The 23,229-nt window shown below is 42.4% G+C and overlaps 3 protein-coding genes, 1 long non-coding RNA gene and 2 other non-coding genes across 6 annotated transcripts in view; all 6 read right to left on the reverse strand.

The window, feature by feature from the left end:
• snx29 (sorting nexin 29) overlaps window positions 1–11,155 on the reverse strand; it is a 100,514-nt gene extending 89,359 nt beyond the window's left edge. Inside the window, exons 1-11 of the mRNA XM_012838967.3 lie at window positions 11,026–11,155; window positions 8,958–9,022; window positions 8,779–8,831; window positions 8,422–8,546; window positions 5,964–6,144; window positions 5,549–5,619; window positions 4,870–5,145; window positions 3,187–3,592; window positions 2,890–3,014; window positions 2,596–2,683; window positions 2,368–2,450 (exon numbers count right to left, since the gene is read on the reverse strand). Of these exons, the coding sequence (XP_012694421.1) occupies window positions 2,368–2,450; window positions 2,596–2,683; window positions 2,890–3,014; window positions 3,187–3,592; window positions 4,870–5,145; window positions 5,549–5,619; window positions 5,964–6,144; window positions 8,422–8,546; window positions 8,779–8,831; window positions 8,958–9,022; window positions 11,026–11,032 (1,480 nt within the window). The 5' untranslated portion in view covers window positions 11,033–11,155. The remainder of the gene's footprint in view (window positions 1–2,367; window positions 2,451–2,595; window positions 2,684–2,889; window positions 3,015–3,186; window positions 3,593–4,869; window positions 5,146–5,548; window positions 5,620–5,963; window positions 6,145–8,421; window positions 8,547–8,778; window positions 8,832–8,957; window positions 9,023–11,025) is intronic.
• LOC116218712 (tumor necrosis factor receptor superfamily member 17) lies at window positions 9,642–13,670 on the reverse strand. Its single transcript, XM_031561267.1, has 3 exons — window positions 13,486–13,670; window positions 12,759–12,917; window positions 9,642–12,259 (listed from the first exon to the last, which is right to left on the reverse strand). Exons 1-3 carry the CDS (start codon window positions 13,652–13,654, stop codon window positions 11,997–11,999), a joined length of 591 nt encoding a protein of 196 aa, XP_031417127.1. The 5' UTR covers window positions 13,655–13,670; the 3' UTR covers window positions 9,642–11,996.
• Window positions 13,671–13,932: 262 nt separating this feature from the next.
• LOC116218703 lies at window positions 13,933–15,477 on the reverse strand. Its single transcript, XR_004162981.2, has 2 exons — window positions 14,863–15,477; window positions 13,933–14,479 (listed from the first exon to the last, which is right to left on the reverse strand). It is a non-coding gene; the product is annotated as an uncharacterized LOC116218703 (long non-coding RNA).
• Window positions 15,478–16,970: 1,493 nt separating this feature from the next.
• rsl1d1 (ribosomal L1 domain containing 1) lies at window positions 16,971–23,196 on the reverse strand. Its single transcript, XM_012838957.3, has 10 exons — window positions 23,005–23,196; window positions 22,419–22,558; window positions 21,842–21,980; window positions 20,315–20,463; window positions 20,079–20,180; window positions 19,387–19,480; window positions 18,790–18,912; window positions 18,285–18,365; window positions 17,818–17,910; window positions 16,971–17,531 (listed from the first exon to the last, which is right to left on the reverse strand). Exons 1-10 carry the CDS (start codon window positions 23,077–23,079, stop codon window positions 17,385–17,387), a joined length of 1,143 nt encoding a protein of 380 aa, XP_012694411.1. The 5' UTR covers window positions 23,080–23,196; the 3' UTR covers window positions 16,971–17,384.
• On the reverse strand, window positions 17,613–17,743 carry LOC116218853. The gene has a single exon (XR_004163058.1). It is a non-coding gene; the product is annotated as a small nucleolar RNA SNORA55 (small nucleolar RNA).
• Window positions 19,567–19,697, reverse strand: LOC116218854. Its single transcript, XR_004163059.1, has one exon. It is a non-coding gene; the product is annotated as a small nucleolar RNA SNORA55 (small nucleolar RNA).
• Window positions 23,197–23,229: the final 33 nt, after the last annotated feature.

Consider the following 23,229-nt stretch of genomic DNA (forward strand, 5'->3'; position numbering starts at 1 on the left):
ATGCAATACATACGTCTATAAAAATTACATTAAAATCAAAGAAAATTATTTATGACCGTTTCAGTGGCTTAGAAACTTGAACTGACCTTCTCGTCTCTAGTTTATGTCAAAGAAAAAAAATAACCTTTGTGGGAAGTGTTCCTGAATATGGGCATTCGCTTCTTGCAAGCCAGAAAGGTCCGGAAAGTTCTTGCCATTATATGACTAACAAGCAGTGAATGACGACGTAATGGCTTTCATGCGTCTCCTTGTTCTCTAAAATTTACAAAAATGGAGGGCAATAACCAGGCTTCATAATGGGTTCTTGCCTTCAAAGCCTTCAAAAACCAGAGTGAATTATTGTACCATAGTGTGTTCATTTTAATATCCAACCAGGATTGAAGGAACTCTTAATTAAGATCAGCTCTTTACACCTTCATATGTCACACTGCTGCTTGTAAAAGGTTACATTCTTGCAGTGCTAGCAAGGAGGCTCAAACCCATGGGTGCTAGCGTCTGTCGCTAGGACGTCTCTTAAGGTGTCAGGGAGTGAGGTTTATTCACTGCGCAGAACTATACCCACTGGCTACCGTTACACTTATTTATAACATTTAATTATAATAATTAGATTATTGCAAATAATTACATAAAATTCATAGCGTTATTAATGCTTTTACATGATAATCTGACACCTCCAATACTTGAGTTTATGTGATTTCTTTGATAGTTAACTTTACATTTGCAACCAGGTATCACTTATTAAACAGCATTTAATAAGACTCCTCACTGCCGGAGGTCTGTGCTCTACTGAGTGCACAGAAATAATTACTGAAAAACACGTCCATGCCATGATTACCAGTACTGACTGAGCATACATGGATCATTTTTAACTGGTGGTGTTGATCTGCATCCTTGTCAATGCCTGTCTTTTAGCAGCTTGCAAGTTATGGTTAAGTTAACGTTACCAGTGTGACCGTTGCGTTTGCATGTAGAGGCATTTGCCTCATTGGTAAGTTAGCTAAAAAGATAAAAATCAAATTAAACATTTCTCATTGCCCTTAATTGCCTCGTCAAATTGTGATGGTAAAATAAGTTCCCAAAATAAATCCGACTCATTTGACTTATAATGTACAGCCTGGGCATGATGTAATTATGTTGTCTTTTCTGTCACATTCACTAATCTGTCACTCTTTGAATTCTTTGAACAGGTCGGCACATCTGCCGGCATGCATGTCAAGTGAGACGTGTTGGCTCCCTTTTGAAACATCTTTTACAGACGGGCTTTGTGGAGTCCGTGGGCTTGCCCTGACATCTGTCTGCTCCGCTATAATGACATATTTTACATTGCTGACGGTCGGCAAGAGCACTTGTACTTGCAGCCATGCCTCTCATTCTGCCACCAAGAAACCTGCGGTGTGCAAATGAGAGAAAAGAAAACGGATGGCATGGCCACTATGCCAGCAGGGCATGGAAACACGTAGCACATCTACACAACTCTCTTACTAAAACACTGCCTTTCTTAAAGTACCGGTACTAATTAAATGGGGTACAGTACCGTTCCCTGGTCAGGGTAGGGAAAGGTATACCTTTCTAGTATTGGTATACCGGGGCAACCCTAAAAAGTAGGACTATTTTAAAAGACAGTGGTATTGGTTAAGTTTTACTTGTACAATAGCCTGGAAAGAATTCTTTCCCGTGCCAGAAGTACATGGAGGAAACTACTTTTCCAACATTCAAATGAAAATTACAAGAGGATAAATACTTAAAAGGGAAACAAACTTTGTAAAGAGATTCTTTTTCCTCAGAATTGTTCAATCTTTACACTGTACAGTCTTTTAACTGTCAATTTGGGCATATAGTCGCTTTTGTGTAGTTACATGTAGTGTAGTTATATAGTAGAACTGATTAGTCATAGGTCACTAGGTCTCTATTGCTCGTAGCTTGACTGTTCTCTCCCTTGTACGTCGCTTTGGACAAAAGCGTCTGCTAAATGACTAAATGTAAATGTAAATGTAAATGTCATAGCATGGCTGACTAATTTCTAGATTCATTTATATTCAAACTTTGCTTTTGAGTCAAGTCACAGTTGGCTACCCTTGAACCATATGGAATTTCCACTTCGAATGGATGGGGAGTAAATCTAGTAGATTAAACAAACTGCATGCTGTGACTCAAGATGGCCTCCTCACACAGTCTGTTCTGTCTTACACCATGAAGCCATGACCACTCAACCATGAATTTAACAGTTTTTTTTTTCTGAATGCAAGGCCAGAGGACAGTATGAGAGAGAAAGTGACAAGGTTACAAAGAAGAATCAGAGAGAGAGAGAGAGAGAGAGAGAGAGAGAGAGAGAGAGAGAGAGAGAAGGAGGGGGCACTGAGAACTCACCGACAGTCATAGACTCAGGAAGGCCTGGGGTGGGTAGCATGCCGCTAACAGGTGCCGTCGACACAGGGGGACTGGGCTCCATGCTGAGACGCAGGGGAGGCGAAAAAAGAGGGAGAGAGTGTGCGTGAGAGAGAGATATGGTCATAAACGTTCATAACACCTGGCACAAAATAAAGAGCAGAACTTGCTTCAGCCACTCTTGCACCTGAAGGATGAGGCTGAACTCACCTGAACTGCAGCAGTGACGAGGGCTTCTCCATGTCAGACGCCAGGCCTGAACTGTCTGCCCCGTAGCCCACCGTCTCCACTGAACTGACTGAAAACACACAGGTTAATCCCCCCTTGAGTTGGACAGGTAAGCTTTATCTCAACATAACTTCAGACAACTCACCTGACTGATTACACTAAATGTATTCCAAGTACACCGACATCGAAGATAGTGAATCTCTGGAGTAGCAGTTTAGCATTGTATTACTTTGTTCACCACCAAGCAGTGATGTGATAGGACGTTTGACCTCTGACCTGGCTGCGTGTAGACGTCCGAGGGGGCCAGCGGGATGAAGATGTCTGAGCTGTCGTTGTCGTTCTCCGTCAGCATCTGTCTAGGGCTCCAGGTGGAAACACTCGACAAGCTACCCACCACCATCCTACCGATTGGAGAAAGACACACACACACACACACACACACACACACACACACACACACACACACACACACAGAGAGAGAGAGATATTTTCAAACATCAGACATTCAGATATTCCTTCAGTAATAATTGGCTTCTTCTAACTAGATGTTTTGGGTGAGGTGGTAACACTCACTGTTCTGTGCTTCCAGACTCCTCCTGTGGCACCACCCTTCCTTTCCCGTACACATCTTCATCCTCGTCCTCCTCCTCGTTGTCAATGCTCTTGGAGTCCAGCGGGACTCCGTTGTAGGGTGGGGTGGTCGCCCAGCCCACGATGCCGCTCCCCAGCAGCCCGTTCTGGGAGGGCGAGGGCTCCAGCGACTCTTGAGCCTCCTGGGCCTCCAGGGGCTCCGGAGGCTCCAGGGCCTCCTCGGGGCTGACCTCGCCCATTGGGACCGCCGCTGCTGTGGTCCCCATCAGGCTCTTCCTGGGGCTCCTGATGCCGTCGTAAGGCTCTTCCTCGTCAGGGTCCTCGTCGTCGAAGGAGATAATATTGGTGATCTTTTTCTTCCGCCGGCGTACGTTCTTCAGGCCGGAGTCTTCGAGGGAGAGGAGGCACAAGGAAGAGAAACTGATGGGGACGTTGCAGCCAAACAAACACGGTGTCTGAGTACATTAAGACCACAAAGTCAACTTTATGTACAGCGTTGGCCCTCACATATTAGAAGACCTTGAAAATGGAGATGCCGGCTAATAATGAAGCAGAATATAAGAATAATTCTGAGATGAATGTTTTCAACATTGTAATGCTAATAGGATTAAACCAGATCTTGGATTAAATCTGGATTTCAATTAAGAATCTCGAAACTCAGAGAAAACATAATTCAGTCAAGCACGCCGGCTAATCCTCGTCTAGGACAGTTACCCCACATCCATTAATGGCTGAATAATAATTACACAATCATGGCATAATGTTCATTACCACAGTGTGCCAGATGTCACATGTCACCCTGTCAGGCATTCAACTGAAACCAAAAAGCACTGACATCAGAGAAAAGAAATGTCTGAAATACTCAGATTAATCAAACTTGGCAGACATAAAATCTATTCTTGGCATGGTTTAATGTGGGTGTACCCAATGACTGTTACTCCCCTTACCAATTCCAATTTTAAAATAATTTTCCCAGTCATTACTTCCCTTCTGTGAAGACGGATTATGAATAATTTTATATCTCCCTGGAGCACAACTCCTCGAATGTTCATGGCACCGCACGCATTTCTGATCTACTTAACTAGATACAGCTGTCTAGACTGTCGACCTCGCATTTAAAGATTCACAGCTTGCAAGCATCTATCTGCAACTATCTGGGAGGAGACTGACATAGTTCTCTCCGTGACACCATACCAGCGCTGGCGTGGTGATCGCTTGGATCCAGGGATGCAGTGAGATACCTGGCGATCCGTGTTCTTCAGTAAAACATATTGTGGACTTGACTTGAATTGAGCTTTTCTTAAATGCTTTACCAACAAGTCTGGTCTGTAGAATAATTGCCAACACATCTGGTCTGTTTGATAATCTGTTCACATGTTGTTATGTGTGCATAGAAGGTGTGTCTGCATAGCATTTTTTTTCTGTCTATAAGCTTAAGTTTGGTACACATAGAGTAAGAATGTATGTACCTGAGAGTATAAGATTATACATATGTCCTATTATTCTCCCTACCTCACTTTCAAGGACTCTCCTGCATGTATTTGAACAAACATGTGATGAATCGTAAACACAAGTACCTGACTGCGCGCGCGAGTGTGTGTGTGTGTGTGTGTGTGTGTGTGTGTGTGTGTACAAGCCACATGCATCTCTTCCCCACATGCCTACCTGCGGAGGTGCTGCGCGGCAGGACGGGCAGCGGGTCCGAGGCCTCATCCGGGCGCGGGGTGAAGCCTGGCATGACGGCGGTGGCCGAGCCGATCTCGCGCAGCAGGCTGCTGACCCCCTGGGTGGACTCCTTCCACAGGGTGCTCATGCCTTGAGTGGACTCCTTCAGCAGGTGGGACACCGCGGCACTGCCACTGCCCGCACCCACTCCGCCGCGACCCTGCCCGTTCAGGTCAACGTTGTCGATGTTGATGGCGAAGAGGATGGAGTTCAGACCTGTGCGGATGCAGGGGACACAGTACAGTTCTATAGGATGCGGTCAATGTACCTATATGTTCTATAGGATGAGGTATTCTCACTCAGAACTGTTGGGACATTGAACAAGAGTGCAGTTTTTTAGGTTGTCTCACATAAAGCATCATATGCTTCCATATCATATCACGCCATACATCATATCAGACCACATCATACATCATGTCATGTCATGTTTCATATATAAAATCATATTATATTATATCCTCTCATATTCAAGTATGCATGTGGTACCATATGTGTTGAGCAAACTATAAAAGTAAAAATTCAAGACATTATCTTCTTTTGACAGACACATTTTTGCCCAACTACATGCACACAAATGTAATAACTGTAGATAGACAACCCAGATCAAAATAATTCTCACCAGCAGCCATGATGGGGAGCATGCTGGCCCTCTCCTCATCCAGAACAAAAGCCCAGTCTTCATAAAAGGCACTGAGAATGGAAACACGAAACCATTTTTATCCCACAATTGACCATTCTGTCTATGAAATACCAAAACACCTCAGTAGATGTAGCAACAGCACTCAATACCTCAACTGACAATCTCTCGTGCACTCACACAAACACAACAACACCAACAATCACACAACAAATAAAAACACACACACACACACACACACACACACACACACACACACACACACACACACACACACACACACACACACACACACACACACACACACACACACACACACACACACACACACACACACACACACACACACACACACACACACACACACACAGAGGCCTCAGCACGGATCCCTGGGTACCTGAGACGGGTGCGGTCGGCCAGCACTGTGTGCAGGTAGCGCTCCAGCGAGTGCTCATTGAGCGCGGCACGGAGCCAGGCTCGACCCCGGCCCTGCTCTGAGGTGATGTGGCGCAGAGTATAGAAGCGCTGGAGCTCGTGCCGGTTCAGGTGATCCTTCACATAGAACCAGAAGGTCAACTCTAGAGAATAGAAAGAAATTTGGAAAAAATAACAGAAATGTGAAAAAACAGTAGTTCCTTTGAAGGAAAACTTTCTACATTTCTATTTATACAGGTGAAATTCCCCCTAAAACAATCAAGTTTCTAGGGTACTAGGTAAGAGGTAGTAAAAAAGTATACAAGTATACAAACACGGAGTGTTTGTTGAAACATACAGGATGGTAGAGCACGCTTGCTTTTACATCAGAAGTAACAGGTGCCCCTGTAAGACCGAAGGTAGCCTCAAGGCAAACATGAGAACCACAGGCTCAAGAGGTTCCGTAGGAAAAGGGAAGTAACACAAGGATGAGACACAGGGTTGTGTTTTTCTCGGATATCGCTCCTGGTCACAAGCTGCCACACTGGACTGCCTGCAAGGCGAACGCCTGCGGGCAGTACTCAATAATTCAGAAATCTGAACTACATATGTGCTCTGCCTGCGGTACCAGTTCACCACACAGAGCCGACCTACTAGAATGACCACTGGAACTCCTCCACCATTAAACACAACAGGTCAGGAGTCTTAAAAAGTTGGTCCAGAGATCATAGATTACGCAGACAAACCTGTCTGATAAGTGTGAGACCCCCCCCCCCCCTCCATCTCACACCAAAGGCAGCGTCTCTGGAGGCCAGAGTGGGCTAAGAGCTACATTTAGCAACAAAGGGGCACATGAACAGGGTGACAGTTCTCAGAGCTTATTTTTACTCTCCAGATTTGCAAAAAGATGGGCATGAAAAAAAAAAGAGGATGTTCTCAGTTTCTAGGGCATGCTAATTAGGAAGAAATGAGAGCGCGGCTCCTACGGTACCCCTCCCCATCATCACACTCATACAGCAAGAAACACGAACATAACAGAAACATCTCGTTAGTTGTTATTTCGGTCAGGTGACATCTCACCCGTTCAAAGGTGGTCCTCATTTCAGACTGTATTCTACAGCCGTGTCATACAGGTCACTGACACTGACAAACCTATCTGATCATATTATGTTCCATTATGAGGAAACAATTAAATGTACTCAGTCGACTTCATTCAAAACTGCTTCTCCTTGCCAGAAAAGAAGCGGTTTTAAAACAACTCCAATGACTATGTAGGAGTTTTAAAAATTGAACTGAAAAATGAAAACTGAAAATGATCTAGAAATCCATTGGGTCATCTCAGAAGATGATATCATTACACTTCTGCAGAAAATGAAAAACGTAATCATGATCAGACGCTGTTCCATAATCAAAAGTTTGCTTGTTGAAGTTTGATCAAAACTTCAATGTGCTGTCAGTCCTCTAAATAGCCGTGTCGATCATAGGAGTCCACTGACTCATAAGCTCAGTGGGTACTGGATCATCCCCAAGACTGGTAGACAACAAGAAGAAAAAACGGCGATCCTTTTTAACAATCTCGCCCTGTCACTCTCAAGATTATCTGGCACTTTCCGGCTTCTTATCACAGTTTGTCTCATTTTCACTAGTGCTGCTAGTCACAGTGCCAAACCATAGCAGGTGTCAGGGTCAGTCTTCGGGGGGGGTGAGAGAGAAAGGGGGGAGAGAGAGAGAGAGAGAGAGAGAGAGAGAGAGAGAGAGAAAGGCCCAGTTCTCTTTTTGGCCAGTTTAGAGAGTTTGTTGCATAACCATCTGGTTTCATGAAACAGTATCGGCACCTGCCTTTCCGGAGCAGGTTTGCAGCAGCATCTGTTTCCTCTGAGGAAAGACCAAGGCTCGAAAGGTGCTCTCAGTTACCGAGGACAATTTGCCTCTAAACTCTCCCAGGTGTAAGCTGGGCTGTGCCAAACGCGGCTGCTAATTCCAAGTGGTGCTGGGAGTTCAAGCACAGTAGTGAGTGAAAAGTTTCATCCTCAACATATTGAGCTAAGTATCTCAGAACAGCACTTCTCCCAGCCCAGGTGTACACGAGAGACTACGGACGGAAGAAAATCCATGTCTACATTTAAGACTACATTACAGTAATCAGTGCACGTTTTCCCACTTTAGTTCTCTGTTTTTTCACTACAGGTTTATCAGTCAAGGCCTGAAGAGTTGTAATGGTGAATCTTGAGGAGAAGAAGTGGGCTTGCTTCTGTTATCTAGTTAAATATCTCTGTACATGGTTATGTATTAATTACCGAATCTGAGACGAAATATCTCTGTTGAGGCAAAACTTTAAACGGGCAAAGATATATAGCATTTTTTAGCCCGAAGGGCTGTGTGTAACCAGAACATCGGGTTCACATATACACACACATGCACCACACAGGTGTCCGCAGTACCTGCTTCTGCTTTGCTTGTGAAACCGGCCGCCTGCTTGATGGCAGCTGCAGTGAGAGCCAGACCGCGACTCTTCCTCAGGCCATGCTGGAGCACTGACTCAAACTGGGCACATAGGCATATCACCCTACACACACACACACACCGGACACACACACACACACACACACACACACACACACACACACACACACACACACACACACACACACAGAGAGAGAGCGAGCGAGAGAAGTATCATGAGAACACTTCTGCATTCCAATAGCAATTTGACACTGGTGTAGTTATATTGATGATGGATATAAAGACAGAGCCATTCAAACTTAATGAGAATGCTTGAGATCTGAGATTTTCCTGACCTGCTGTCTGAGTCCGCTGCTATCTCCTTTCTCCCCCCAAAGCGGATTTGGCACTGCCAGAGAGAGAGAGACAGAGAGTTCCGGTCAGCTTCTTCGTTTGACCGTTTCACACAGCATAAACCTGGCCTAGCATACATGCATGCACTCCAGGGAAGCCAAGCAAACACCGACCACCTCACCTGTTTCACTGCATCCAGCAGCCTCTCCAACAAGTGTTGTCTTTTCAGGTCATTTTGCTGAGTGCCTGAAAAGGACATCAGTGCATCTGATTATTAATAGATTCATTAACAACTACAAATACAAGGAGCCTCCGCAGGTTAACCTTAACTGTATGCCGTTTGGGAATACAGTTGAAACTAAATGACAACACTGCAACAGATTCGATGTAGCAAATTACAGGAAGTACACTGATTGACAAAATGTCTATGGTATACTTGCTGTCATTGTGTCGTTTTTGTATAGCTATTGTGTTACTGCATCGTGTCCAATTGTGTTTTTTTTATAACAGATAACCTTATCATACACATCTGCACTAACATACTATTGTCTTGCCATTTGTGCTAACTGCTTTGAAAAAAAAAAAAAAAAATGGGTGAATCCGTCATGACATAACAAATTGGAGGGTTTTGTGGTGCTATTGTACAGCTGCCATGGTATCTATTATTAAGCATTATGGTATGGTAAGCTTTACGTTTTATGGCTCACTATACTTGGCCCTTAGTTGACATGGAAAACATGTCAATTTGTCTTTAGCTATGTGCTTCTTTGTGCTGTGGTGAAGTTTTGAGGTAGAAATTGGAAGTAGAAAATAGCATCTAGCACAAGACTTTATCTCAGTAATAAACACAAAGTAATAATCAATCGACAGAGAAAATTGTTGTTTATTTTTTGCAGTAATTACATAAATATAGCATGACTGACGTTACTGAGACTGATTTTTCAACTTGTCAACTTACAACAGTCCCCAGGCCAACACTTTGCATATCTCTGCCTCTGCCTGTGATGACATTTAAGTGGCACTTATCTGTGGGAGCCACATGAAACATATGAGAGGCCTTGTGGATTAAATCTCAGTCTCTTATGTATATTATATATTTTCTACAGTAAATTTTTTTTTTTATTTGGTCCATGTCCACCTATTGATGGATTAGCCCAGATAAAAATTGCTATGTGTCTGCAATGATGGTATATTATCTATGACCAGCTACAAGAAAAGCAATCCCTATACCATACTTCCATGACCATGACTCAAAACACCCAAAGCAAAGCCCAAAGAATCCCAATGAAGAAGCTGTACAGAAAGACAGGAAAAATAATCAACAAAAGGTGACATATTTTATGTACTGTATTCCTTTTTTGTGTTTTGTGGAATTAAAATGCAGTGTTTAAAAAAAAATAACTATTACAACTGAAGTCTGATGTAATACAATACATTAGCTTTATAGGATTTACAGGAACATTGTTATCATGGAGCTTTGGCTTGGAATTGACAATTGGCAACTAACCAATTTAGATTGTGTTCACCACCAAGGACCATATGCTTTTGACTGAATCTGTCCAACACTTCCTCTGCCTTATTGTTTTCTGGTCACAATAATGGATTGGGACTTCATTATGTTTATTGTATTTTGTATGAAAATTAGAGTACATCACTATTACAAACTAGATAGGAAACAAGCTCACAAAATAAAAATTGAAACTATTGCGGGAACTACACACACAGCAGACAAAATGTCATACATTGACAAACCTCTGAAGATTGCATTGTAAACAAACTAAATGCTGGTCAGCCAAATAAGCCTGCTGCTTAAGAATGCAAAGAAGCTAAGTTGTGCTTACAAGTGCTTTTAAATACTACCTGCAATACTGACTAAGATGGTTGTGTTGGACTACGTTAAATGTATAACAGAGGGGAGACTGCACGTCACATCTTCTAAATCATCACTAGTCATTAGTGAGTGAAGTACTCGTGTGATATGATCATAGTACACTGTCTCCAAAGTCCTTTAATACAAAATGAACAATAAATAGGCTACTTATACAATTAACACAATATGTGATCGACAGCCTGTCTATATGAGATAGGTTAGTCCTCAGGACGATGACACTCTCTAAAGCCAAAGTAAAAATCTTACCTCGATCTAACTAGTTATTTGTTTTGCACATACCATAATTTTGGCTAACTGGGTGGTAAATAGTACAAAATCAGCGCTCGGGAAAAGAAACATGAGTTTGTTGACGACTCACCGTTCATTCTGACAGTCGGTGTCAGATTGTTAGGTGTGTTTCACCACACAGCATCCGTTTTTGTGGTTTGGTACTCCCAAAATGTGACATCAAAAAATGAGTCTGTGTCGGTTGCTTTGCCCTAATTTATCATACTGTACATAGATCCGCCACGATGGACAAGAAGTCCGTATCGCCTCTTGTACATCTAAACCGCGCGCTCCTACAACTCCACAGTCCTTGATGCTAGCAGGATGCAAAGGCCTGTCCTCAGACTGTAAACAGGTCTTTAAATAGTAATAGCGTGTCACGTTCGCGGAAGCATTGTGTTATAAATGTGACCGACATCGCTTGTTGCCTCGGGAAATTGATGTCAGTGATGTAGATCACTTATTAACAGACACGGAACAATTTATTTGAAACCCTGTTGTTGGGACGCTCGAAAATGAAACAGCATTTCAGCTAATGGGTCACATGACACGGCATTGTTACCACATGACATGGTCAGATTGGTCACATGATTAAATCAAGTTACTGATCTGCCCAACCACGTATTCGTTCAAGGCTGTGTAAGTAGTTGTCAAGGCAGCAAGCTGAGCTTTTTTGACCGAGTACTGTATTGGATTTAATGAAACATACTTATACGCTATATTAAACGGGATTCTATCTACTGTTATCTGAGCGGCTATCTTTTTCAAATTAATGTTTTTGTTTGTTTGTTTTTGTATTCCACAATCTTCAATTCAATTCAATTGTATTGATATAATGCCAAAACAATACAATTGTCACAATCTTATAATATTTGCCTTACATAGGCTACCGTGCAAACATGTGGTAACTACACTTACTATCTGAAAGAAAGCTAAGAACAAATACAATGTATCTTATATTTACACCATTTTGAGCCCTGAGAAATTATTGAATTCATTATAGGTCTTTCATTACTGAAGTCCCAGTGAGATTCAGAGATTGTGGTGTTTCGAGGCTTTCAATCAGGGCACAAATCCAGGCCTCCACAGGTACAGAGCCATGTTGTCAGTGTTTTGTGCCCTGCAGCAGTCGCTCTGTCCGGTCTTTGTCGTTACTAGCACAGTTGTGCCTTCCTCTGTGGAGGGCAGGGGCAGACTGGAGTTGGGAAGTACTTCACTCTGCTCCTCCTGGTGAATTTGGCCAAGTCCAGCTAGGTTCTCCTCCATTCCTTGGATGTCTAAGGCCTCTTGCAAGACCGTTGGTCCTGCCTCTTCCTGGCAAGGCACTGTGTGACATGGTTAGAGCAGGTGTGATTGGGCAGTCTCCAGTTTAGCATTAGTGTCAGTGTCAAATATCTACATCCCAGATTGCATTCAGTAGCACAAGCATTTTAGCATAGGGTGACCAGACGTCCCCGTTTTTCGTTTACAAAGATACAAATATTACACTGTTTTGGATTTGTTTATGTGTCTGAACTGAAAATGTCCCCGGATTTTGTCACAGAAATCTGGTCACCTTATGTCACAGAAATCTGGTCACCACTCTGGTCACCGCAAGTCTTTCATTTCTTGTGAGCAATTTTCAGTTTGTTTGCTCTTGTTTTTACTTCAAGAAAAGAAACATCTAATCCTTGCCTATTGTTGACTTGAAAATTGACTATGACTTGCACATAAACGCAACTGGTAAAAGCATATTGATTGTCCTCAGTTCTACAACCCAGCATTATATTTAACAAGACCTTGGTATTTTGTGGCAACGTTAGGTCTATATGACCTTTCATTTACCTTTGGTTTTGGAGAGAGATTTACAAGTCCTTCTTCTCAGAAACTGCAGGATCAGTGACACGACCATGAAGACTCCCAGGAACACTAACAAAGCCACCAAAATCACTCTTAGGTTGTAGCTCGGTGACTCTGAGGTTTCAGAGAGATCTGGGGGTTCAGCTTTTATTTTCACATCAGAAAAAGAAGCAATTAGGCTCATCCTTCATCATTCAGAAATGTATTTTTGTCAACATATGCTCTGGAAATTGAAATTGAACGAGCACAAGGCAGGTTGAGCTTGAGAAATGTAGAGAAATTTCATGACAGCTCTGTCTTGACAAAGTTAGACTACACTGTTGAGAAGGTTTAAACACTTTAAATGGCATTTATTAACTTTTTGTTTGTTAAATAATAAGGCGCAATCCTAAAAAACAATTTTCATAATTAGCTTATTGATATTTGGCCTCGTAGCTACTTGTACTATCATTTGTAAAACAGCCTACTATATGCATACCTTGGAACGGACCAGACAGGGTCAGGTAAAGCATCACAGTTTCTAGATATGTTTACTGGAAATGGTAAAAGATTCATCAGAGGAGTGATACAGGCATCTAATGGAAGATCAGTAATAGCTGATATTACTCTTCTAGATCAGTGCAAATGTTTATGCAAAAATGCTTTTCTATATTCTTCTAAATGTGACTTGATATCTTGTTCTGAAGTATTATGAAATCAGAATTGTACTTACACTTAGTAGGCCTACAGTACGCGGTGCAAACCGATGGTGGGGAACTGCACCGGAACATGCAAGGCTCACAGCGCTCAGTCAGACCATCGTAATACTGATTCGGAGCACATTTTTGGTTTGCCAGAGACAAAGGAGTGATGTAAACTATAAGGCCAAGGTAGAATCGCATCTTCCCCTGAGACTGAAGCTGCACTGACAGAATCTAGGCGCAGTTTTATGAACCTCTATAGATATGTAAATCTTTTTTTAGGGGGGAAGTCCCTTTGCTGTCCTGAGAAACCTGTACTTTTTTAAAAAGACTCTAGTGAGATGTTTAATGAACATAGTTAAACAATAAGAAACACTTCTTTAGGTAATACGCAACCACTTGTTATATACATATAATATGTATTTGAGCAACAGGATCATATAGTAATAGAAAAACAATCATGGGCTTCAAAAAGCAGATCAATTTGTATGTGTTTTAATGTATTGAAATATGAATTTCATTGTAGACCCACAGACCACAATTTGAATCATTTTTCTTGATAGTTCCGTTTTGTTGAGTTTCACCATCAGGATTATTTACATGGTCTGACTGGGACACAGCTAACCCAGTGGGACCCCAAGGGAGAAGTCAGTCCACAGAGTGCCATCATAACCTCTAACCTCGTGTTTTGAATATGCAGATGATTGTAGAGGCCCAAAACAAGCTTATATACTTAGATATGGTCACATAGGAAGCCCAGAAGATTTTTAATTGATGTAGACTTCACTGAAGCTAAGCCACACAGCCAGTGTTGAAAAATAAAAATAAATGAATTTACATTTTATTTTGTAATTCAAACTGTCATACATAAAATTGTATTAATTTATTTACAATACTTGTTTTATCAATACTGTATAAAACAAAGTGTGTTTGAGCATATTTAGTCCATCATTTTGAAGAAATTCTTCTTTGGCAGCGAAATGTCCAAACTTCGTGTAAGACTTGGTTGACAGCGAGGTTACAGCTCTGTAAAATATAAAATCTACATTAAACCCAGCCATTCATAACTTACATCCATACATTTGCAACTATGGCTTCATGGCATTTTATGTTTATTCAAAAATGTTAAATGTCCTTTTAAAATTATTTTCATTATGTTAATGCTCAACAACAGTTTGACAGAGTGTACCGACCAAAGTCTAAACTTTTATCTAAAAGATAAGTTCAGCAAAGCCAGATAATGAGTGGTACCCTGGGATTTAAACACGGGTTTATCATTTACTAATATAAGCTTATCTTTCATAAAAATTCGAAAATAATGTTTTGTTGCTTAAATAAACCCTATACCTTCATAGTATTTTGAGTAGGCGTATTAGGCCCCTCTTTATTGATAATGTGCATCACATTACCTTAGAATTATACTGACAACGGTTCCCTGTGGAATTTGGGTTGTTCAGACCCTGTGTTTCCATAGGAAATCATAGAAATGCCGCCAGGGACTTGTGGGACGTCTTCTGTCCCGTTTCCCAGCCTAGGACTCCCTCCCTGGTTGGCCCTTCCATTCTTTCTGAAGGAGTTTCTGATGCCGTTGGAGACCTTCCGCACAACGCCTGAAATTCCCTTGCTTTTCTTGTAAAAAACAACATCCTCTTCAAGTTCCTCTGGTGGCACCTCGATGTTACCAGAGTACCAGAACACCCACCATATGAGACTGAGGAATATTATAACGGCACCAGCATATAAAAGAAAGTCGTGGAAGAAAACGTCCCAAAACACTCCACTCAGAAGGATTAAAAATCCGATTATGTCATGACCGACGGCAAACCAAAACGCGCATTTACACCTACCGACACCTTGATAGTTTTTCTCCATTTTGGCAACAGGTAACGTGCGCCTCCTCAGGTGGGCTGAAAGGTGGACGGTGGCGCTAACGGCACGGAGAGCGTACGTCTTTCATTCTCATGCGAACCGAGGAGCGCAATTACACATGAAAACCCAGTCAGTAAAATAGCCTATAGTACAAGGTACGCTGCAGCCCATTAACTTTGAACAGTGAGTGACAACCTATCAGGTTATCTTTACACCATCAAACCGAATGGCAGTTGTAAAAACCTGTGTTCACTTTTATCAATGTACATGTTAAAAAACATTGAGCTAAGTGACTCAAGCCTTATGATACATTTCCTTCTGCAGTAGGCAGATTTAATCGGAACATTTATTGGATGGTCAAGCAGGGACACATTGAAAGAGCTCACCAAGTTTATCACCCCATTCAATCAGAATTTTGGTTAATAAAATACAATATAAAGGAAAGGTTGCAAAAATAAACAGCGCTACTATTCTAGGCCTACAATAAACTTCCAATGGCTCCAGTGACCATCACATCTGAATAGACCGTCTGCGCACATTCCGTCCTTTGCGTCTCAGCTTGTCCTTGATTATGGGCAACCAGATGAGCCCAAGCACCAGGAACATGAGTCCAATGGAGAAGCACACCGCCCCGATAGCAGGAGGCACTTCGGTTACCTCAAAGGAGCCCAGCAGGGATGTCACGGCACCAGCACCCAGCATCAGTCCCCCAATTATCATCACTATAATGGGCTTGTGGTAGTAGGTCCAGAGAGGTGGTTCATTAAGAACGGCATCCCTGTCCGGGCAGAGCGCGCAGCCCCCTGATTTATCCTCGTCCCGGCCAAGGTCTGACGAAAGGACATCTGGTTGTGGCATACTAGCAATATAGAGGAAACACTTAATCCTGGCCTATAGTTTACACTTAATAACGAAAAAAACAATCACAAAAATACAGTGCTCACCTTATGCACTTCTCAAATGTCCTGTTAGGGATGTGAGCGGTTTCTGTGCCCTACTGCACGCTAGTTACTAGACATGGCTAGACAAACCCCACAGACACAAAGGGAGGTTTGGCTTTGACAAACATCACCTTACCGTATGTCTGTCGCCTCATGCCCCCCTAAAGGCAAACACACAAGTGCTACATCTTTTCATATGCAGTGATGCACATGGTCCCTCCGAACATTTTAACTCAGAAATCCTCTGCACAAATTTCATACATAGTACATAAGTGGTTAAATGTGTGAGCTTGGGTGCTAAAGGCAAATACAACTACTGCGTTAAAAAATACCGGTAAAGCTTTTTCGAGTTTCAATAAAACTTCCTTTGCAAGAATCCTCACTGGCAAAAAACTTTTCAAGAGTTTTACATAAACAATTATTTCAACGCTCATTTATTTCATGACATTGCAGCAAAACACTACACGTTCAAATTGGGCTCACTTTAGATTGTGGATCGGGTCCACAACAGCTGCATACAGTAAACACAAATGGCACCTGGCCTTCCCGTTAAGCATCCACAAAAGACTGTCACCTGATCCTACCGTTCCACTAGTGAACGCAAACATCAGTCAATCCAAACATGTATTAATAAATGGATAGGCCAATGTTGCTAACACTGAGGACATCAGATATTAATTGCAAATGCAGGGGAGTCAGACAAAAGGTATGGTTATATACAGCAAACAAAGTATATTGTCTTTTATTATTTACAAAGTGAAAAACTGAACAAACACAGCCAGAGGCATCTTTCTGGTACACAAGACAGATTCGGGTAGTTGCAGTTAAGTGAATTGAGATCCCAACCTATTCAGTCAATCCAGCAGTGTCCTGCTGTTAAAAGGATAAGCCATTACATCTGACCAAATATATTAGGACTACATGGTTATACAGTATGTATGCACCATGTCATTTTGGATGGGAGATTATGTTATGTATGTGTGTGTGTCAAAGTATTTGAGGCATGATTTCCTACATTCCTGTCATCCATTGCCATCACATCACATAGCAAATGGAATTAGAGGCTGGCAGTAAGTTACAGTTTTATTGAAGAATAAGAAACATGACAAACAGGGATGGCTTTAAGAGCGCTTGGGCGCCTTTCTTTTCGGTTTCTGTGGGGAGGCTTTCGCTGTCCTCTTGGCTTGACGAGGTCCACCTTTAGTTTGTTTTTTCCCTCTGCCTACCAAAGGCTTGGCCGCTGTCTTCACACCTTTCTTTTTTGGCTCCTGAGGAATAAAATATGTCCAGTTTTACATTTATGCAGTGTACTGGGGAAGTATTTGATTCAACTTTTGAGTAGCTCATATCTTTGTATCAAAGTAGTAGAGACAAGCTCCAAAGGGAAGAGGTAACTCGTCTGGATTAACTTTGAGGCACTCTGGCACCATCTTTACCCTTACCCACCACTGGCAGAGGAGAGCAGGGTTTGCTGCGGTGCAGTTTCACACTTATGACACACAATTTACTTCACAAAAGGTTCAGGAATTCTACCTAACAGTGTGATGAACATACCTGCAGCTTTGCCTTTTTGCTTGGTGTCTGAATAGGCACCAGCTGTGGGATCTCCTCTTCAGCTGAAGCATCTTTGTCTTCCTTTGTTGTCTTCTGAAAAAGTTAGATGCAAAACATTACTCCGTGTTTGACAAGCTTTGGCGCTGTGCTAACAGCATTGCCCACAGACAGTAACAAACAACAGATGAAATATACTACAGTGGACACAAGAGGGCGCCCAACGTCTCATTTCTTTGAGTCAAACTTGTAGGGACAGATTCTAATAGAAGGACGAAGTCGGTCTGGATTAACTTTGAGTCACTCTGGCACCATCTGTACCCTTGGCCAACACTGACAGAGAGAGGGGGGGGGCAACACCATGCAGTCACCCATACTGTGTGTGTATGCTCCTTAGTGATGATGGGATCACACTTCTCCCTTGCCAAATCTCTACCCAAACACATCAGCCTGTGTTCTGATGGACATACCTCTTCCTGACTTCCTTCCTCCCCGTCTTTCGGAGTAGCATCGCCGCTCACTGCTGGGGCCTTTCTCTTCTTTGGCTTCTTCTAAAAAAGGGTGGACAACAAATCACACGTTTTTGGTAAACAACAGCTGGCAAACTTGTCAGCGAGGATAATTCTACAGCCTTTTTCCGGGAAAAAATGACAATCTGAAACAAATTCTCATCACACTGCCAGACACACCATGTGCTGGGTCCTCTGTGGAAATCAGGTAGTTAACACCAAGCACAGTGATAAAAAGCATAAAATGTATGCAGCGAGAAGAAGCAAAAAAAAAAGTGCCTGTTAGCAGAACTCAAGAATTGTGGGGAAACTTGCTTGTTTCTATTTTGGAAAGACTTTTAAAAGTTTTTGAACAGTTCTAGAGAAGTAATCACACTACTTCACCATCCTTGTCAATAAGCATCATCATTGTGACATCACAGCCCCATACACTAACCCTGTGTCCATAACGATAGTGAAGGCTCACCTTGGTCTTGTTGCGCAGCCCCTCCACCTGAGTGAGGTTGCCCAGGTCTGAGGAGTAGATGGGCAGCGCTACAGAAGTCTGGCTCTTCAGATGAATCAGTTTAATAATTTTGTCCTTTTCCACCTGCAATAGGGACAGCCATTAACAACCGGTCATCTTTAACACTTCCGTGCTATGGTGCTAGTATTTAGTGCTATGTCCATCATTGCGCATGAACACAATACACATAAAACCCAACACTGGATATACAACAGAGGTGGAAAGGAAACTGAACATATAATACACTGCGACCAAGCATGTAGGACAAGGGTTCTCAAAACTTTTGCCAGCCTGGGACCCTACTGTACTTGGACACCCCCAATAGATAAATTAATTAAAAAACTATTATTAGTTTCTATAATCGTCAACAGTCTTTATATTATAAGCCTATTATTACATTCCTACTAATTTATGCTGGCCACATGCATATTTATATACCACCACAGTTCACACCTGAAGGCCAGGCGCGTGCCTTGCTGTCAACGCTGCGTTTGCAGATTCTCTCAGACTGTCTGACTGCACAGAGCCTAGGGCACACTTTCACAGGTTCAAGCTCACCATGTTCAGCTTGGATATGATGGTGGCTACAGCAGCGGTGACGTTCTCGACAATTTCGTCAGCAGTCATCCCGGAGTGTGCCACACGGGCCATACTGCAAGACACAAACACACACATGAACACACAGGCAGATAAAGACATGACACTGCACAAGAGAGATGATTTTGCAAGCTCTTATATCTTTGTGTCAAAGTTGTAGGGACAAGCTCCAAAGGGAAGCAGTAACTCGTCTGGATACACTTTGAGGCACTCTGGCACCATCTTTACCCTTACCCACCACTGGCAGAGGAGAGCAGGGTTTGCTGCGGTGCACACTTATGACACACAAAGATATCAAACAAAAGCAACTGATTTCAGGTAGCTGCCCTTTAAGAGGACACAGGGAATGGGTAATACATTTATAAGCAGATATTAATGCAATACACTGTGTTCTCTACAATGTCAATATTAGGTCTGCGTACTGCCAATAAAATAATCATGCAGGGGTTACGATTCAATATATTACGTAACAGTAAGCAAGGCGATATATTGCCATTTTTAAACTGGGGGAAAACTGTCATCGTATAAAGAACACAACACCGCATGCGTAGACTTCCTGTCTTAGTTTGCATTGGACTGGAGGAGTCAGAGGGCTTGTTTTAAAAAGATAAATCATAATCTGATCTGATCTTTAGTTGTGCAAGGGGACTGACCAGCATGGGCCTTTCTTGCCGACCGTTACGGTGGTGCCCTGGATGAGACGATCCATGTCCCGGCCCAGGTTCTTACTCAGCAGGTCCACAGACAAAGGTGCTCTGTAAGAGGAAGATAGAACAGAAACAAAGCGTTTAGAGGTGTTCAATTGGTCTATTAATCTCTAAACAATAAACAACTCTGCGCTTTTTAATAAAACAGCATAACATTAATGCATACATTTTCATAAACGTACTTCTTTGATTCATAGAAATGTTTCCCAATGTGAGATGGCAAGTGACGACGTATCCGTGCATCAGACAAGAAGAGGTCAAAGTTGCCAAGCAGTCTTCTTTTGGCTTCAAAGGCCTTGTATTCTGTCTTTAACACCTTATAAGGCATCACCTGGAATGGGAATCAAAACATGCTGTTAATGCCAAAACAGCAGATTGTCTTAAGCTCCACTTGGATATTTTAATTTCAATACAACGTGTCTATGGACAAAACTAAATATATGGGCCATGCACACGTTCGGAGGTCTGATACTTCTTGATAATGCTGCTGCCATTGGCAATGAGTTTTGTGCTTCTGATTCATATCTTTCATTATAATTTATATTAAAAAAAAAATCTGTAAGTCCTCTACACAAATGGAAATTTAAAGTCGCAGGTATTTCCCTTTAAACGGCAATAAAAAGTAATATTTGGAGAAATGTCTTATCTTTGAGGCAACGTACTGAATAATAAGTGGGTTACCATACAGTGTGCAAGTTATTCTTGAAAAATAAATCCCTTCATGACAATACAAGACCCCCAAGAATGGCAGGTTATACAGTACAGGCAGATTGTACATTATCCCTTACAAAAATGTAAATGTGCCAAAGATATAGTATAGCACAAGTTTCAATGGGAGTGAGATGCATGTCTGTGACAACATGTTAGCCAGTACCCTGCACTGGCATAGAAGGGATTGACTACTGCAACGCCCTCCTAACGGGCCTGCCGGCTTGCGTGGTGAAACCACTACAGATGATCCAGAACGCGGCGGCGCGTCTGGTGTTCAACCAACCGAAAAGGGCACACGTCACCCCGCTACTCATCGAGCTCCACTGGCTGCCAGTAGCTGCTCGCATTAAGTTCAAGTCACTTATGCTTGCCTACAGAGTGCTTACTGGTTCTGCTCCCACCTACCTAAATGCTCTTGTAAGGGCAAATGTTACACCCAGGACGCTGCGCTCGTCTAGTGAGCGTCGTTTGGCACTGCCGTCCGTGCAAGCACGGCAATCCAGACTATTTTCATTTGTAGTTCCACGTTGGTGGAACGAACTGCCTAGTACTACCAGAGCAGGGGCGTCCCTCTCTACCTTCAAGAAGCTTTTGAAGATCCAACTCTTCAGAGAGCACCTCCCCTCCTAACTGGCACCTGACTAGCGCTTAACTTGCACTTCAGCAGTTACATTCCTGCACTTCTTTTTCCTTTTTTCTAGGTCGTTGTTTTTCTAATTCTCATGTAAAGTAGTATTTATTGTTACACCATGCTTTTTTTATTGCTCTTAGCTTGACTGTTCTCTCCCTTGTACGTCGCTTTGGACAAAAGCGTCTGCTAAATGACTAAATGTAAATGTAAGGGATGGGTTTGTCCTGTTACCATTTTAAACACTGTTCTCATCAGGGCTATTGGTGCTAGCCTAAAGCAATCAATCAAAAATACTAATCAGTTGATCACACACCATGAAAATACATCTCCAACAACCATCTCAAGGGTAAGATATGACTATCTGTACCTGTGTGACATTCTTGACTCCTCGTTCTGTGAGCAGCTTCTTGAAAAACCTCTCGGTCTGGTCTGAGGTCATGTTGGGTTCATCTCTTGTGAAGAGACACACCTCACCGTTCTCTGTGCGGATGCCATGGGGTAAAGGACTGAGGGGCACAAGAACACCAACACACTGAAGTTAACAGTTCAGAATGCTCGGGATGAGCAATACTTGTACATAAACTGTACACCGTTAACATGACAAAGAATCCTTTTCCTAACACTGGATTGTTGCAAATGTGCCATGGAAGCCATTTCTTCTGAATGTCCAACAAACCATTACAGAACGATTATTCTAACATGACAGTGCTTCCTCAACCAAATGTTTGTCTTGGATGCAATCAAAGCATAACTGAACCCATTCTCCTATAACAGAGGTATGGTATGCTGAATTCACCAAGGCAGTGGCCTAAATGTGTTTAGGTGCAGGCTGACAGACATCTAAACTACTATACCTTCATCATATGCTTGTAAACTTTTATGTTAAAGACACAGTCTCTACCAAGATAGCAATGAGTATAATAAAACAGGCTTTGTATACTCACATGCGAATGGTTTGCTCTTTTTTTGGGATCTTCCACATTGTGAACATGAGGGAAATGTGTTGACTCTCGTTGAGAAGTAGGCATTCTGTAGACTCTTTAGTTTTGAGGAAGGCCTGAAGTGCCAACACAGCCTTCTTCACCTGAAAAGCAGTCAACTACATTAACGTGACGAGTAAAAAAAAAACCGATAGCTTACTTAGTAAAGCAAACTAACTACATAGCTAGCTAACAATAGCTATCCCAGCTAACTGGCTAATGCTAAGATTTGCAACCTTTTAAAAAGCTGACAAATCCAGACATTACAAAACCCGTAACATTTTCCGGGGACAATAACACATCACATAAAAATAATATTAAACGTGCAAGGGACAGATCATTATCCAACTCAATTTGTTAACACTGGCGTTTTTACCTCGTGGCATAACGTTAACGTTACACTACGCTCACAGACCATTGGCTCTTAAGCTGACCGACAGATCACTTAGAAAGACATCCTCTGTCGACACTTCAATGATCAATAGACTATACAGGTCATACTAAAGTCTTGTCGTATTTACTGTACTATTGTTTGAAAAAACCACAATACCTGAGATCGGTCCAACTGCAACTTTCCCTGCTGCTCCGCCATGCTGCCTTCACGTGTAGGTCCTTCAGCACGCATGCGTAGAATAATTGCTCTACGTCACACGCCACCACATTGAATTCAGTCAAATTCTATCTGCACCACAGCCCTGTGAGTGAGAAATGTCCTTTCCAGTCCTGCTATCCTGGCCACTTAATAAAGCTGACCCCTGGAAAAATGGCTCAACCT

This window comes from Clupea harengus, chromosome 23 (genome assembly GCF_900700415.2).
Source record: "Clupea harengus chromosome 23, Ch_v2.0.2, whole genome shotgun sequence".
Lineage (NCBI taxonomy): Eukaryota > Metazoa > Chordata > Actinopteri > Clupeiformes > Clupeidae > Clupea > Clupea harengus.